At 45.0% G+C, this 16,164-nt stretch overlaps 1 protein-coding gene across 1 annotated transcript; it reads left to right on the top strand.

Moving 5' to 3' along the window:
- The first annotated feature begins 224 nt into the window (after positions 1-224).
- Positions 225-16,157, top strand: Sqle (squalene epoxidase). Its single transcript, XM_021183466.2, has 11 exons — positions 225-1,295; positions 2,959-3,211; positions 6,332-6,512; positions 7,859-7,955; positions 8,649-8,762; positions 8,843-9,014; positions 9,494-9,589; positions 11,053-11,195; positions 11,584-11,680; positions 14,698-14,785; positions 15,694-16,157. Exons 1-11 carry the CDS (start codon positions 1,011-1,013, stop codon positions 15,884-15,886), a joined length of 1,719 nt encoding a protein of 572 aa, XP_021039125.1. The 5' UTR covers positions 225-1,010; the 3' UTR covers positions 15,887-16,157.
- The last annotated feature ends 7 nt before the right edge of the window (positions 16,158-16,164 follow it).

Genomic DNA, 16,164 nt, shown 5'->3' with positions numbered 1-16,164 from the left:
GCCCACCCCACGCACCCGCCCCGCACCACGCAACATCGCCCTAGCGCCTCTGCGACTGGCGCCGCGCGGAGTGCGCCGCCCGCCATTGGACAAACGCTCTATAGCGCCATCTCAGCCTACCGCGCGGTGCGCGCTCTCATTGGTTCGAACGGCGTGGGAGGCGGGGTCCGCTCAAGGGGCGGTGCCGGGCCGGAGCCCCGCCTCCAGATCCCTGGGCTGGGCCGAGCCCGCCGGGCGGCTGAAGCGCGTGGAGCCGGGCTGCGAGCGGGGCGCGCAGCGGTTACTTTGGTTACTGTCCGCGAGGGATGCTGGGGACCCGGCGGGCAGGAGCCTTCGCCTCGCTCTGAAGGACGCTCATCCGGGACAGCCATTCACTCTCGAGGAAGGCAAGTGTCGGTCGGACAGGTTCCGGGCCGTGACTTCGGGGCTTGCTTGAGGAGGAATCTTTGAGGGCTGAGCTGCCAGGCTGCCGCCGCGCTTCGGGACGCCGTGGCCATCTTTTGTTGGAGAAGACTGCTGGGGCAGTGTTGCTAAGGGCAGCTTTCCCAGCACCCAGATCCTTCTACGCTCCCGAGTCCTTCCTACCGAGCACCTGCTGCTGGTGACAAAAGACCGTTTACAGCCAGACGAGCGGACATCGAAGTATACAGCCACATTCGCACCCCTTAGCCCAATAGAGAGGCCCCTGTCCATCAGTTGGCTGAATGAAGAAGTGTGTAATCAGGAGCCGTTGGAGTAGGCAGGCTTTAAATGCTGCCTTTTAAGATCTGGACAACTTAAGATACATTTGTACTCTCAATGATTTCAAAAATTGATCACATCTGATTAGTGATCCTGAAACTATTGATTGGAAAAAGTTCGACCGGTTGTCCCGGACCCCTTTGAGAACTACATTTTGGGGACATTTTAATCACTGAAGACCTTCCGAGGAAAAAAGACCTCCCCCAAGAGACCCCCAAAACACAAAATCCTCAGCCTTGGCTGGTGCCACCAAAGAAGCCTTTTGAGCCATGTGGACTTTTCTTGGCATTGCTACCTTCACCTATTTTTATAAGAAATGCGGGGATGTCACCCTGGCCAACAAGGAGCTCCTGCTGTGCGTGCTGGTGTTCCTGTCACTGGGCCTGGTGCTCTCCTACCGCTGTCGCCATCGAAACGGGGGCCTCCTTGGCCGCCATCAGAGCGGCGCCCAGTTCGCTGCCTTCTCGGATATTCTCTCTGCTTTGCCTCTCATTGGCTTCTTCTGGGCCAAGTCACCTGAATCAGAAAAGAAAGAACAGCTGAAGTCCAAGAGGGTATGCCTGATGCCACAGTGGGCAAATGAATGGGATCTTATTTTAAACTTCAGATCGAGGTCACTGAAGTTTATGGCTTCTTTAAAAGTCACGAAAAGCGTCAGTGTTCTCATTTGATTGAGTTTCTTAAAGTTCTGTTCTGTGTTGTGGCTGCGCTCTTAGGGAAGATGAAAAGCATTTGTTGTCTGGTCCTCAGATAGGGGTTGGGTGTTGATTTGGTAGGAAATGTTAGAATTTCATTTGGGAGACAGACTCACTGTGGCTTTTATTTAAAATCCCTGGGTAAGGATGATTTTTGTACCTGACAAGGGAGAATTTGTGTGGCAGGTAAGGCCACTAGTAAATGTGATGTCAGACAGTGGAAAGTGACAGCAATTTGAAAAGCAATAAAGATGCCCAGCACTTTAAAGTCTTGGGCAGAAATCCGTCCTCCTGCTAGCTATTGAAGCAATTAGTCAGCGCTGTCCACTCCTAAGTTGAGTCATAGCTGAATGACAGGCTTACGTTAGAGACTGGATCTTTAAATATTTGTGGTGCCATTAATTGCTTCGAGGGAATGATGGGGCCAGTGGTAGGTGATGAGAGAGGAAGAGGGCGGCAAGTCAGATCACGTAGGACCTACTAGCCAGGGATATTTGAACTTTTCCCTTAAGAGTGTTGGAAAGATAGAGTAACAATGCTTGATTTCTACAAACGTAAGAAGAAATGATATTTGGGAACTACATTGCAGTACACAGCCGTGCAAGAAGGGACATTGCTGTGATGCTGAAGCTGGGTGTCCAGTGTGCATGAGAGAGAGTGGCCAGAATGAGTTACCCACCTAGCAGTGTAGACTTTGGGGTCCGCTTTCTTTAATAAAGTCCATAGTAGAAATTAGCAAAGTTGGTAGAAGAAAAGAACTTGGCTCAGAGTTTTGGCTCTGCCACTTGTTGCTGTAACACTGTGGGAATGGTTTGATTTCTGTCAAAATCAGGAGGTTCCTGTTATCTTAGATGAGGGTGGTACCACCGTCGCTGGTAGTCAGGGAATGAAGTAACTTCATTCATATTTGCAGAATGGCCGGTGCTCAACCATCTAATAAGTAACGAAGCTGTTGTCACTAGTCTAAAGATGGCATTCTCTGTTGGGAGTAGGGAGGATGCTCGACTGGTTTCATTTGGGGACTGCTTCAGGCTTTCTCCTTACCTGGAAACCAGAGAGCCAGCTGCTGGCGTGAGTTCTGTTCAGTGCTCACCACTGCATACGTGGAAAATCACAAGTTGTGAGAGACCTGCACCTGTAGATGCTCAGTGTGGAGTTGAGTAGTTCAGTTATAGGATTGGTCCTGGTTCTGTATTCGAATCTCACTGTAGATATGCACAGGGTTAGGCCTCATGTGGATTTCCAAATATGTCCATATAACATTTTCTAACTACTGTGTCCAGAAAAAGGAACATGTATATTTAATTTTATTGGGATATATACATTTGTTTTAGTCAGTATTTTGATCCTGATTATATATGGTTTGGACTTAAAATTATACCATGGATATGATTTAATCATGTTTGTGGGGGGAGGGGAGTCCAGCTTTTGCTCAAGATGTAAAAGTCCTGTGTGTTTATGTGCGGGTTACATGGTTTATGTCAACAGATTTGGAAGAATGATAATCATTTTTGTTAAACAGTGCAGAAAAGAAATCGGTCTTTCAGAAACGACATTAACAGAAGCAGCTACCTCAGTGTCGACCTCGTCCGTGACGGACCCGGAAGTGATCATCGTGGGATCTGGTGTGCTTGGATCTGCCTTGGCAGCAGTTCTCTCCAGAGATGGAAGAAAGGTGACAGTCATCGAGAGAGATTTAAAAGAGCCTGACAGGATAGTTGGGGAGCTGCTGCAGCCAGGAGGCTACCGTGTTCTCCAGGAGCTGGGCCTTGGAGGTAGGCTCATCTGGTGTTGAGGCGTTGTGTAAATACGCGCTCTTCACTCTGGACTGTTCAGGCCGCCCACCCTCCCTCTCTCCCTCCCTTCCTTATAATAAGCTTTACATGATCTAAAAACTTCCTGTAAAAATGAGAACAGAGGAGGAAAGAACCGTATCATTGTGTGAGAAGAGGCAACCCAGACAGAGTGAGACAGTGAAATGCCCTAGACCGTCACGTCAGCAATGAAGACACTCAGCTCAGTAACCAGAACTGTCATTTACACGGCGTGGAACACGCTCCTGGGGGGTGCTGTTCCCGCCGGTCTTAAGTACGTCTTCCATTCATTTAGGAAATACTTATTAATGCTGTCTTTGAGTGAGGTGTTGTGCTGAGTACCAAGATGGACTAGTGATCAAGACAGACATCCTTGAGAAGTAGCACAGAAGGTCCTTAGCTGTAAGGTGAGCCCCATCTGGAGGAGGTCAGAAGAGGTTGGTGGGTGCCCTGGAACTGGAGGTACTGATAGGGAACATTGAACTGTGGTCCTCTGATCAGCCAGCTGAGACCTCTGCTGAGAAACATTTATGTTTTGGTTTTTCGAGACAGGGTTTTTCTGTGTCGCCTTGACTGTCCTGGAACTCACTTTGTAGACCAGGCTGGCCTTGAACTCCGAAATCTGCCTGCCTCTGCCTCCCAAGTGCTGGGATTAAAGGCGTGTGCCACCACTGCCCGGCTGAGAAACATTTTTAATGGTGGAAAACAGAGAGGGTGAATATGAGGACAGCGGAGATGCATTTGATACAAGAATATTTTTATGGCAATGTATGATAAAGTAGGGAGAAGCTGATGATGTGGCTGGGAGTGACAAATATATACATATATTTTAAAGATTTATTTTATGTATGTGAGTACACTGTCACTGTCTTCAGACACACCAGAAGAGGGCATCAGATCCCATTACAGATGGCTGTGAGCCACCATGTAGTTGCTGGGAATTGAAGTCAGGACATCTGGAAGAGCAGTCAAGTGATCTTAACTGCTGAGCATCTCTCCAGCGGGACAAATCCTTTTTTTAAGGGGATAGACTTGCTGAGTTCCATAATTGTATTGTCAAGGTACATGAGTTCAACTATCGCATTATGCCTTATAAACACATAACAACTGTTATATGTCAGTGAAAAAGTATAAAAATAAACACATACTCTTTCTCCTGAAATGGCATCCCCATTGTTATCAGGCAAGAGGAGACAGGAGACAGGTAGGGCGAGCTCAGGGCTCCGTTGCCTGGAGACTGACTTTAATCACCACAGAGGCTGGCTGAGCATGGTCCTTCCACAAAGACAGAAAACACTGACAGGTGGCCTTTGTCCCACTTTTGGAGGCTACATCCCAGTGGATGTTAAAGAGGATGTGCTAAAGGACAAACATTTTTTTTAAAAAAGTAGATGAAGTATATGAAGATTGTAGAGGCTAGAGTAAAATCAGAAAGCGTGGGCTAGGGAGTTGGGGAGTGGGGATAGTTTGCAATGGTGAGAAGTTACCTCTGAGTAAAGAAATGGAGGAGAGTGAGCCTTGGAGAGACCAGGAGAGGACGAAGTCTAGGCCTAGCTTTTGCTTTCTGTGAAGAGACACCAAGCCCGCTGGACCTTCCTGTTGTCGATGGAGGAAAAGCCAGCTAAAGAAGGGGGCTCCTAGGGAGTGAGGGGGAAGCCTCTGGGAACTTAAGGAGCTAGTACGTTTCATGATTTAAAAGGGTGATCAAGAAGACAATCTGAAAGTACAGCCTGAGTAGAGAGAAGAGCATGGAGTCAGGGCCGAGGCCAGAAGGACGTTATCCGGATGCTCTTGGAGGGTCAGTAAGAGTTGATGACTTGGCCTGCAGTCGCAGCAGTGCAGGCGTGAAAGTGCTGATGAGTCAGGTGTCAGGGGTGAGAAAGGCAAGGCCAGTAGAACTTGCAGAGGCTAACTGCTTCCAGGAAGCCTGGGACGGAGCTCTGGGCCATGAAAGTACAGAGGTCAGTGAGGCAATGGAAGACCAGTGGGCCATGAAAGAAGCAAAGTGACTCCTTGCTCTTGAGCCACACACACAACAAACATACGTACCTGGAGGCAAAACACGCATACATGTAAAATACAGACATAGAGTAAGCCAGGAGCTTATCTTGATGCTGGAACAAACCTCAAGCTTTGTCCCCACGCCCCATAGGGAATTTGAAGGCATGTGCCGCCACACCAGACATGTTCCAGTTTGATGATGGACTCTGTATAGCTTCCTATTAATCATTGCTACCCTTGCTGCTCATTATTTATTCTTTTGTAAGTGTTTTGTAAGCTTTTCCTTTGTAAGTGTTATGCGTAATGGTAATGCTTTGTTTCCTCTGATATTTTTCCTAAACCACTAATTGCCATTTATTTTTACGTTTTCACATTTTTAATTGGTTCTTTAAAAATGTCCTCTTTTGCCTTGTACTTTTGTTACTACTTATAGTGTCTTAAAGGTAAAAACGCCATTTTTACACAAGCCCAATACATACTCTGCTTTTTTGCCTTTCTGTTTGATATACTAAAATTACTCTGTAGTGTATCATGAATCAGTGTTCATATACACTGGGAACCATTAGCAGTTAGGAAATGTCCTCATTGGTTGGGGATAGCTACTTTGTTATACACTGAATTTTTATGTATAAATTGGGACCTTTAAAGTAGTTTTAACTGATACTGGGTTTTCTCTTTTCCCCTCCTTCCTTTTTTTCTCCCCCACCCCCTTCCCCACTTCCTGTGGCAAATATACTTGTTTCTACATTGGGACACATGGTAAGAAGGCCCGGGTGTAAGAAGGCCCGCATGTTTTCTGTATCTTAATGGACAGCAGATTCACTCAGGCCAGGGTTGTGGCTGATTTCCTATCAAGCAGTCACAGATCTGAATGACGGTGCTGTTAACCTGAAGTGTATCTGTTGATTTGTCTTCTGCAGACCTTTTAAGGTTTGTGTAACTGTGGTACCAGTTCAGTTCCCCAACTGGTCTTACAGCTTTGTAGAGCGGAGCCTCAGTTTCACTGTGTCTTTTTCTTGGTACCTTTCTTGGTAACTCTCAGCATATTAATAAAACTGTTTGAATTGAACTTTTCTGCAGATACAGTAGAAGGTCTTAATGCCCATCATATACACGGCTACATAGTTCATGACTATGAAAGCAGATCTGAAGTTCAAATTCCGTACCCACTGTCAGAAAACAACCAGGTGCAGAGTGGAATTGCTTTTCACCATGGCCGATTCATCATGAGTCTCCGGAAAGCAGCTATGGCAGAGCCCAAGTAAGACCACAGCTTTAATACATAATGCTGAAGGCTCAAACCTGGGTCCTCCTGTGAGGGTTAGTGGCTAAGAGGACTTTCTTTTCTTTTTTCTTTTTTTTAAAAGCCAAACTTCTTTTAAAGATTTATTTACTTATTTTATGTATGTGAGTACACAACAGTTGTTTTCAGACACAGCAGAAGAGGGCATCAGATCCCATTACAGATGGTTGTGAGCCATCATGTGGTTGCTGGGAATTGAACTCAGGACCTCTGGAAGAGCAGTCAGTGCTCTTAACCACTGAGCCATCTCTCTAGCCCGGCTTTCTGTTCTTGCAGAACCTGGAGTTTGATTCTTAGCACCCACATCAGATTGCTCACAACCCTCTGTAGCTCCAGTCTGAGAGGATCAGATGATCTCCTCTGCCTTCCTCAGACATCTGTACACAAGCACGCACAAATAGAAAGAAAATGTTTTATGCAAGGGAAATTACATCAGTATTCATGAAAATTTTTGTTATGGTCCAAATGGCATAGGCATGATAAAGAACCTATAATTAAAATATGTTCAGTGCCTAGGTAAAAAATGTTAGAGAGTTTTACTTTAAGTCAGAACTAGGTGATGGTTATTTAATTGGAATTTAGAGGGCTGCGTAAGTGCTGTAACCTAAGGCGTGTGCCCATGTGTGCCCATTTGAGTCTTGTGTTTGTGGCTGTTACACCTTTTCTAGAGAGAACAGAAGACAAGAAGAAATCCCTGTTCCACTTACCCTGAGGATGTAGTCTGACAGGATTGGCTACTTGTCTTGATTATTAACGTGTATTAGCCTCTTGTCCTTTAACAATAATTACGGAAGTTTTAAATATGAGAGCACTCATGTTGTTGACACAAACCCACGTGTTGACAAAGTAAAAGTCGGTGGACTTTTCCTTGGGGCTGAAATGTCCGGTGTCCATGGGAGCAGGGTGGGAAAGGCCTCAGGTGGATGGATGCGTGTATAAAGATGGGAACTGTGGATCCTCTGACGGCTATGACTACTTCCCACATTTGCCACATGCCATCTTATTTTTAAAAAACATAACTTTCTTCAGAATTTCATACATGCATAATTGTATTTTTATCTTTTTTTAATCCTAATTCTTGTCAGATCTACCCCACCATGGCCTTATCTCCTCCCTCCGCCCGGTTTGATTTTTTTTTTATCTGTCTTACTGAGTGCAACTGTGCTACTTATGTACTCATGGGTAGGAGGATGTCCACTGGAGCGTGGTCAGCCTGTCACATACCACAACCCTAAACTGTCTCTGGAGGGACTTTCACAGCTCAAGCGTGCTACTCCAGCCATGTGTTTCTGTTCATCCTTTAGTGTAAAGTTTATAGAAGGTGTTGTCCTTCAGTTACTAGAGGAAGACGATGCTGTGATCGGCGTGCAGTACAAGGACAAGGAGACTGGGGACACCAAGGTGAGAGTTAGTAAAAAACGTCATCTCTTCCCGTTGTTGCAGATGGGCTCTTTTCCTACCCCTTTAAAATTCTGCATTAACTTGTGTATGTGTGAGTGTGTGCCAGTGTGTGCATGGGGGTGGGGTGGGGGGAAGGTTAGAGGACCATATTTGTTCAGGGGTGTCTCTCCTGCAGCTGTTTTACCAAACACGTTGTTATAGTCACTACTAGGAAAACAATGAAAATAACTAACTATAAAATAGTTTCTAGTTTGTTAGTGTTGGTCTATTAAGGAGGAGGCAATGGACCGTCCTACAGGGTCACCCCTTCCTAGAGCCTGGAGTGTGATAGGGTTACCTGGTTTCTTGCTCACAGTGTAGGAGTGTCACGTTGTTGGGTGTATAAAGATGCTGCTTCTATCTAGCCACTCATTAAACAGCACCGAGAGAAGAAATGTCATTTTATAACGAACCTGGGTAGTTCTTGGAGTTTGTGATGAGGTTCAGTCTTCTGTGGCCCATGTGAGCCTTTGTTGGTTACGGTGGAGAGTTTTAATGGCAGAGGTACAAAGGGAGAGACCTCCAGGGACTCGGGATCAGGCCTCCATTGTCTTCTGCCTCTGTGAGAGTGTATTATGTTTAGATATTTCCCTGTTGGCTTTAGAAGCACGGGTAACTGACGCCGGGTGGCCCTCCTGCTCTCCTCTGTTACAGGAGCTCCACGCCCCGCTCACTGTTGTTGCGGATGGGCTCTTCTCCAAGTTCAGGAAGAGCCTCATCTCCAGTAAAGTCTCCGTTTCTTCCCACTTCGTTGGCTTCCTTATGAAGGTATGGAGGAGTGTAGTTGGAGCAAAACAAAAGCAACTGGAGATGTGAGAACTACGAAAGTATTTTCTTTTCTTTTTTAGGATGCACCACAGTTTAAAACCAATTATGCAGAGCTTGTTCTGGTCAACCCCAGTCCAGTTCTCATCTACCAGATTTCTTCCAGTGAAACTAGGGTACTTGTTGATATTCGAGGAGAATTGCCAAGAAACCTAAGAGAATACATGGCCGAACACATTTACCCGCAGTTACCTGGTAAGAAATAGGATTTCACCCTAATTATAATTTACGGTCTATAAGCTAATCTCACAAAAACCTCTTTCCAGTTTTGCTGAAAGCATTGTCTAGATGAGACTGAGTGATAAGCATACCTGTTTGTGTGTAGCGTGTATTTCCTGGGATCCCACACTTAGTAGATGGTAAAGTCATTGTGGTTTTCCCTGTCTCCTCTCATGAATTTGACTGGTTTCTTCCTCTTGTCTCTTGTTGTGTTCAGCTGTACATGTTATTTCTGTCTATTTCCCCTTAGATTCCTTTGTTATTCCTTGTATAAGGAGGTGCTTAATGGATAGTTTTATTAATGAAGTAGGTAATTGGTGATTTCTTGCCAGGAACTGTGGAGTAGCTAGCATACACACACTGTTGGGAATTGCTTTATAGCTGATGAGGAGATGTGTGCTAATTTGAGACTGAAATGCTTATACTGTTTATTTGGGTGATGGGATTAATTGCAGACCACCTGAAGGAGTCATTTCTGGAGGCCTCTCAGAATTGTCGTCTGCGGACCATGCCGGCCAGCTTCCTTCCTCCTTCCTCAGTGAACAAACGAGGTATCTTTTACCATTATTTTAAAATGCCGCCATTACTTCAAATGGCATGATTGAATTTGTAATCTGGCATACAGTTGAAGCAGAGAGTTGGCTACCTTGGCCAGAAAGAGTGGGAGGAGTGTTGGTTCCCATAATAAGTTCCCGACATGGAAGCTTTGGGGTACAATTATTATTTAGCTCTGCCTTTGTAGAGGACGCCGTGGCAGTCACTGGGAGTACAACAAGGAAGTTAAAGGTTGCCCGCTGGCTTGGAGGGAACTGCAGTGTTTAGGAGCATGTAGTTGAGTTCATGGGGCACTGATAACAGTTCCAGTAAAACTGCATTTATGGAAGCCGGGCATGGTGGCGCATGCCTTTAATCCCAGCATTTGGGAGGCAAAGGCAGGGGGATTTCTGAGTTCGAGGCCATCCTGGTCTACAAAGTGAGTTCCAGGACAGCCAAGGCTATACAGAGAAACCCTGTCTTGAAAAACCAAAAAAACAAACAAACAAAAAACAAACAAACAAAACCCCCTGCATCTATGGTAGCACGGAGTCACTGTTTGGGTTGTCCGAGGCTGGGAGCGGGGTTCTGCAGTAGAAGTGTGGCTGGGGAGGAGAGGACATTGCTTGGGTATGAAGCTGCACTGGGATGACGGTGATCAGTGGGAGCAGGGACTGAATAGGAACAGGGTCTGCAGAGCCTGCTCCCAGGCTGCCTGAGACACGGTGGCATTTCAAGGAGCGCCATTTAAATGTATATTTTAAAGGCTTATTACTTGTTGTTTGGAGACGGGGTCTCACTGTGCAGTCCTCCGTGGACTGAAACTTGCTATGTAGATCAGTCTGACCTCAGATTTACAGAGATCACCAGTCTCTGTTCTTAGTGCTGGAGTTGTGCCTGGCTAAGGATTTGTTTTTACTTACATGTGTGTTTGCCATGTTTATGTAACACCTCAGAGGCTAAGGCATCAGCATCCCTGGAACTGGAGCTACAGACGGTCCTGATGTGGGTACTGGGAAGCACACTTAGATCCTCTGGAAGAGTAGCACATACTCCTACCTGCTAAGCCATCTCTCCTCTCCCTCTCCCTCCCCACCACCCCCTTTTCTTTTGGAGAAAAGGTCTTAATAGCCCACACTGAAACCAGATGGCTGAGGATGACCTTGGTCATCTGTCCTGCCTCTACTTCTCAAGAGCTGAGATTATAGGCACACACCACATGCAGGGCAGCGTATGTGTTTAATATTTTTAATATTTAATTTTATCCTATATAGGCACTGGAACTTAAGGGTTTTTTGTTTGTTTGTTTTTTGGCATCAGCTTTGTTGAGATCTTAAGTTTTTCAGTTCAGCCACAGAAAGCAGATTTAATTATAGTTTACTCTTGGCTATCTTAGCTCCTGTCAGTCACAGGTTTGTTAGCACTAACGTTTTGTCTCCGAGCTGTTCAGGATTTCATAGTCTTAGTTCTCTTTCCGCAGGCGTCCTTATTCTGGGAGATGCATATAACTTGAGGCACCCTCTTACTGGTGGAGGAATGACAGTTGCTTTAAAAGATATAAAATTGTGGAGACAACTGTTAAAAGAAATTCCTGACCTTTATGATGATGCTGCTATTTTCCAGGTAAGAGTCTAGAGTTTTCCTCCCACAGAATGGCTCAAAATACATCTGTTGATGGATGAGCAGACTGGGACCCCAGTGGGAATCTATGCGTGTGTGGGGCTTATGGTTCATAATGGTCCTTAGTCTTATTCAGGTATAATAAGCTTGACTTTCAAACTGCATTTTTAATGTCTATGGTTTAGCATGTGTACAGCAGATTAGCCCAGCCCACTCTTCTCTGAGCTATAAGCTTAGCCTCAAAGTCATGTGATCCATTGCTCTGAAAGAGTGTGGCAGTATTACCTGCAGATAGGCCTTGGGACAGATAGCCTTTTGAGGAGATGATAAACATTTACTTAAGCTTTTTCCCCTCCTGACTATATAATAAATGATATTCTTCATTTTTTAGGCCAAAAAATCATTCTTTTGGTCAAGAAAAAAGACCCATTCCTTTGTTGTGAATGTACTGGCTCAGGCCTTGTATGAATTATTTTCAGCTACAGATGGTAAGTATAGATGGTTTTAAGTGAAATGACTTGTAGATTTTTAAGTTTTCTCAGATAAGGGACTACATTACCAAAGTTAGTAGTTAGTCTATAACCACACATCACCTGACTACCCACTGCCACGTGGTAGTTCTTGTGGTGTCTCAGTGTTGGGAACAAAATAAAAGGGACGCCCAAGGTGGGCCCAGGGGAAGTGGGGGAGGAAAAGGGGCCTAATGTCTGGCCAGAGCTCCTGTGCTCTGGGCAGGCGGACACAGGCAGAGATGCCAGACACATTTTCACAGGGCCCGGGGTGAGCATGCCTGACCCATGTGGGTGGGGGTGGAAAAGGGGCAGCCACCGACTGGGCTCCCCCCCCCCCCGCCCCTGCCGGAGCTACCTTGCTAGCACCCCGGGGTTGCAGGAAAGAGGGAATAGGGGAAGAAGTTCCCAACACTGACCAGAGTGCGCAGCGGGCCTTGATGGAGCAGAGCAGAGACTCTATGGTTTAAGAGCCTTATTATAGAAATGCAGGGGAAAGAGAGAGGGTGGAAAAGAGAGAAGAGAGGAACTGGGGAGGTGGTGGAGGTAACTGAGGAGGAGTTTAGCCTGAAGGTCAGAAGCTTGGGCCATTGCTTACATGACTACTGACCATGCTTCTCTTGTCGGGGCTGTGGGAGGTGGTACCTTAGGCAGGGGCCAGAGTTCCAGGAGCATGAGGAAACCCCTACCGGGTCATGTAGGTGAATCATGACCATTGGGGTTCAGACCTCAGCTCGACTGGAGACCAGCCTGCAATTCCCCTCATCTCAGCATCATGTATCCGCCCACCACTTCTTCTGGGGGCTGTTGGCATTCCTTAGAAAACACCCGTAGCAGTATTTCAGGAACGTATTTGTTTGAGTCCTCTGGTCCAGGCTAGAGCATATATGGCCTCACATGGTATAATGTTGGTGAAAGGCCTTTCTGGCCAGCTATGGAGAAGCAGTATGGTTGAGTTTCTTTTGAGTCATTATTTATACAGCACTAATAGGTACCCCCGGCTGAGGTTGGAGCTCTTTTCCTGCTACCGTGCACAAGAGACTCGCATTGCAAATAGCCATGTGCATTGCTTTGTTTGCTCCGTTATAGACAAGTTGGCCATTCTAGGTTCAACATTCATAATAATGAAAATGTAAAATTCTGAGCTAGATGTGGTGGTGCATGCTGCTTCTCCTAGCAGCCAGGAAGCTGAGGCAGGACGATTGGGAGAGCAGCCTGAGCTACAGACATAGTAAGATCGTATTTCAAAACAAACGATACTCTGGCATCTGCACCCCTCCCCAATCCATGTATTAAACTTGCAAAGTAAAAAGTTATTTTAAGAAACAGACAAAAATAAGGTAAACATCTGAGATGCTTCACGCTCTTGGTTGAGTTTCTTGGTGCTCATTAGCAGTGAAAGTGGGACTGCTTCTCAGACTCCAGCCATCCACCCCCTCTTGCTAAACTCATTCATTGTGATCTAGACCAATCTGGACGAAGTGGAGTGGAAGTTAAAGTGGACAAATGAGAGGAAGAGTGTTCGAAGTTTTGAGTTTTTCTAAGCTATTGTATGTTGCAGTTAATATTAATTGGGGCTTTCTACCCCGGACCTTAAAAGACTTTTTATTTATAATAAGCCTTAAAGCCCTAGAGCTGGGCAGTTATTGTTGTTCTCTGCTATTTTGTCTACTTTCCCATCATTAACCCTGAGATATCACTTGCTATGTACTGCCTGGGTCACTCCTACTCCGAACTGGCCAGCCCTTGAGGCCATGAGCTTATAATTCACATACCCCATGGTGCCTTCTTCCTTTCTCCTCTTTCCTTGGTCTGTGTCAGCCCTGCCTACCTGTCTACTGCCCAGCTACAGGCTATAGGCATTTTTACTCAACTAATAGTTTTAAATGAAGGAGCAAGGTTTGCACAACAAAAGTTGGCATATGTGAGAATTCACTTGTCTAGACCTTGGGATATAGAATTTAACATAATACATACAGACCAAAGCTCAACACATATCAAAGCTGCCAACAATGTTAAAGTTAATGACAGATCTGGGAGGAAAGAACTTTATAGGATAAAAATATACCATGTTTCATCCTTACAAATAACTCCTGTAAAGAAAAGTCGATCACTAAATTGTAAATTCTTCAAAGTATGTTTTATACATATATGGAAATGCCATAATGAACCTCTTATTTTATCCAGCTTAAGAAAACTAAACGTTTTACCATGACCAAAAAAAAAGAAAGAAAGAAAAAGAAAATCTAGCCATGGTAGTGCATGCCTTTAATCCCAGCATTCGGGAGGCAGAGGCAGGCAGATCTCTGTGAGTTTGAGGCCAGCCTGGTTTACATAGTGAGTTCCAGAACAGTCAGGGCTATGTAGAGAGACCCTGTCTCAAACAAAACAAAACAATTAAAAAATTAGTTAATAATTTAAAAAGACTTTAATAGAAAAGTCTAGGCACTTTAAGAAAAGAACCCTGACTCTAAACTGTTAAATGGTTGTTTGTTATGCTGTTCTGAAGGCTTCAAAATGCATAAAAAGGTTCCATGTATATACGTTAGAGATTCACTGCTTGATGACCTGATGCCGACAGCATGGGTTAGGCATTTCAGAACCTGGGCATTTTTTTAGAATTATGTTCTTATATATAAGAGCTTACAAAGTATTTGATGTCACTTAACTTAGGACAAAGTCATACGTAATTTAAAAGTAACTTGTAAGACCTAAGTATTAGAAAGTAGAAACAGATCATTCATACCATTACCCTGAGAGTACTGACCTGGAAATGTGAAGGAACTCTTGGTTGGTGAATTCTAGGACTCTTGTTTGTTTTTGTTTTTCCGAGATGGAGTTTCCCAGGCTGTCCCAGAACCCACTCTGTAGATCACGCTGGCCCCGAACTCAGAAATCCACCTGCCTCTGCCTCCCAAGTGCTGGGATTAAAGGCATGTGCCACCACTGCCCAGCTCTAGGACTGTTAAGATAATAATTTCTATGTTTTGTTTTAGATTCCTTGCATCAGCTCCGAAAAGCCTGCTTTCTGTATTTTAAACTTGGTGGAGAATGTGTGACTGGTCCTGTTGGGTTGCTTTCTATGTAAGTTCTAAGAGCAGAAGGGAAATGCTCAGTTTATGTGAATCGTTATCCCATGGGCATTTAGTTAGATTCTGTTTCCCATTCATGCCCTAGTCACAAGTAGCCCCAAGAGGCAGTGATGTCTCAGTAGGTGCCAGGGTCTGCTGCCTGAGTTTTCATACTGAGTTTGGCCCTAGAACCCGTGTAGACGGGTGGACTATAGAGTTGTCCTGATTGCCACATGTGTGCTATGTATGTAGTGTGCGCCCTGCCCCCAGGTGTTATGTACATGTGTGTGTGCACACACTAACACAAGAGAAAGGATTTAAAAAGTAGCCTCAGGAAATGAACACTGGGCAGCACAACCCTGTGCTGTCCCCCTGATGCAGACACACTGAGAACTGGCGGACTGAGGCGCTAGACCTTTGAGTAACATTGATGGTTGTTTTTCACCTGTGATGTCATCACTTGTCTGGCCCACAGGAACCAAGAATAACGGAGAATTCTGAATTCAAATATTAATCTTGCAGGCTTGAAATTTAGTAGTAGTTTTGCTAATGCAAACATATACTTGGAAAGTCTGAGAAGGGAAATTCAAGGCACAGATCTACAGTCAGAAGATCAGTTCTGATGCCAAACCCAGACAGACTGCAGCAGGCTTCGTTTTGGATCTCAAAGATTAGTGGTAGAAAACACTTGGAAAAATAAGACTTAAGAGTGAGCATGGCCACCAGCTTCTCAAAAGTGCTCATTTCTTCTAAGTAGTTTTTTTTTTTTTCCTATCATCTTAAAGCCCATTCTTGTCATTGAATGTAGCAGGCCGATGAGCTTGCTAAGTCCTCACATGTAGAGTGCATTAAACTTTTATTGGTGATGCATTTGAACCTTTGTGACTAATTTTATTTAACCATGTTTCTTTCCTATTACAGATTGTCTCCTCACCCTCTGCTGTTGATGCGACACTTCTTTTCTGTTGCAATCTACGCCACGTATTTCTGCTTCAAATCAGAGCCGTGGGCTACAAAACCACGGGCCCTTTTCAGTAGTGGTGCTGTACTGTACAAAGCGTGTTCTATCATATTTCCTCTCATCTATTCAGAAATGAAGTATCTGGTTCATTGAAAGGGAATCCACGTGCAGTCAAGTCCCTTGGGGCTTGAAGAGGATGTATATAGCATAGAACTGTGTCACGTCCACAGTGGACTTGAGGACCAAGCTTGTGTCTAAGCATGTAAATATAAGCCTTACAGTTGCAAATGAAGGTCAGAGAAGCTCCATGTTTAAAAGGATGACTGTTTCTACAAATCAGTGCTAACATTCAAGTTTTTCTTTTGATTTCAGGATTTGGGGTGACTCGTTGGGACAAGCCAATAAAATGAAGAGTGAACTCTCACGTTCTT

Source organism: Mus caroli, unplaced genomic scaffold, assembly GCF_978045245.1.
Source record: "Mus caroli unplaced genomic scaffold, Mus_caroli_1 scaffold_16, whole genome shotgun sequence".
Lineage (NCBI taxonomy): Eukaryota > Metazoa > Chordata > Mammalia > Rodentia > Muridae > Mus > Mus caroli.
This window is presented reverse-complemented; position numbering and strand designations above follow the sequence as displayed.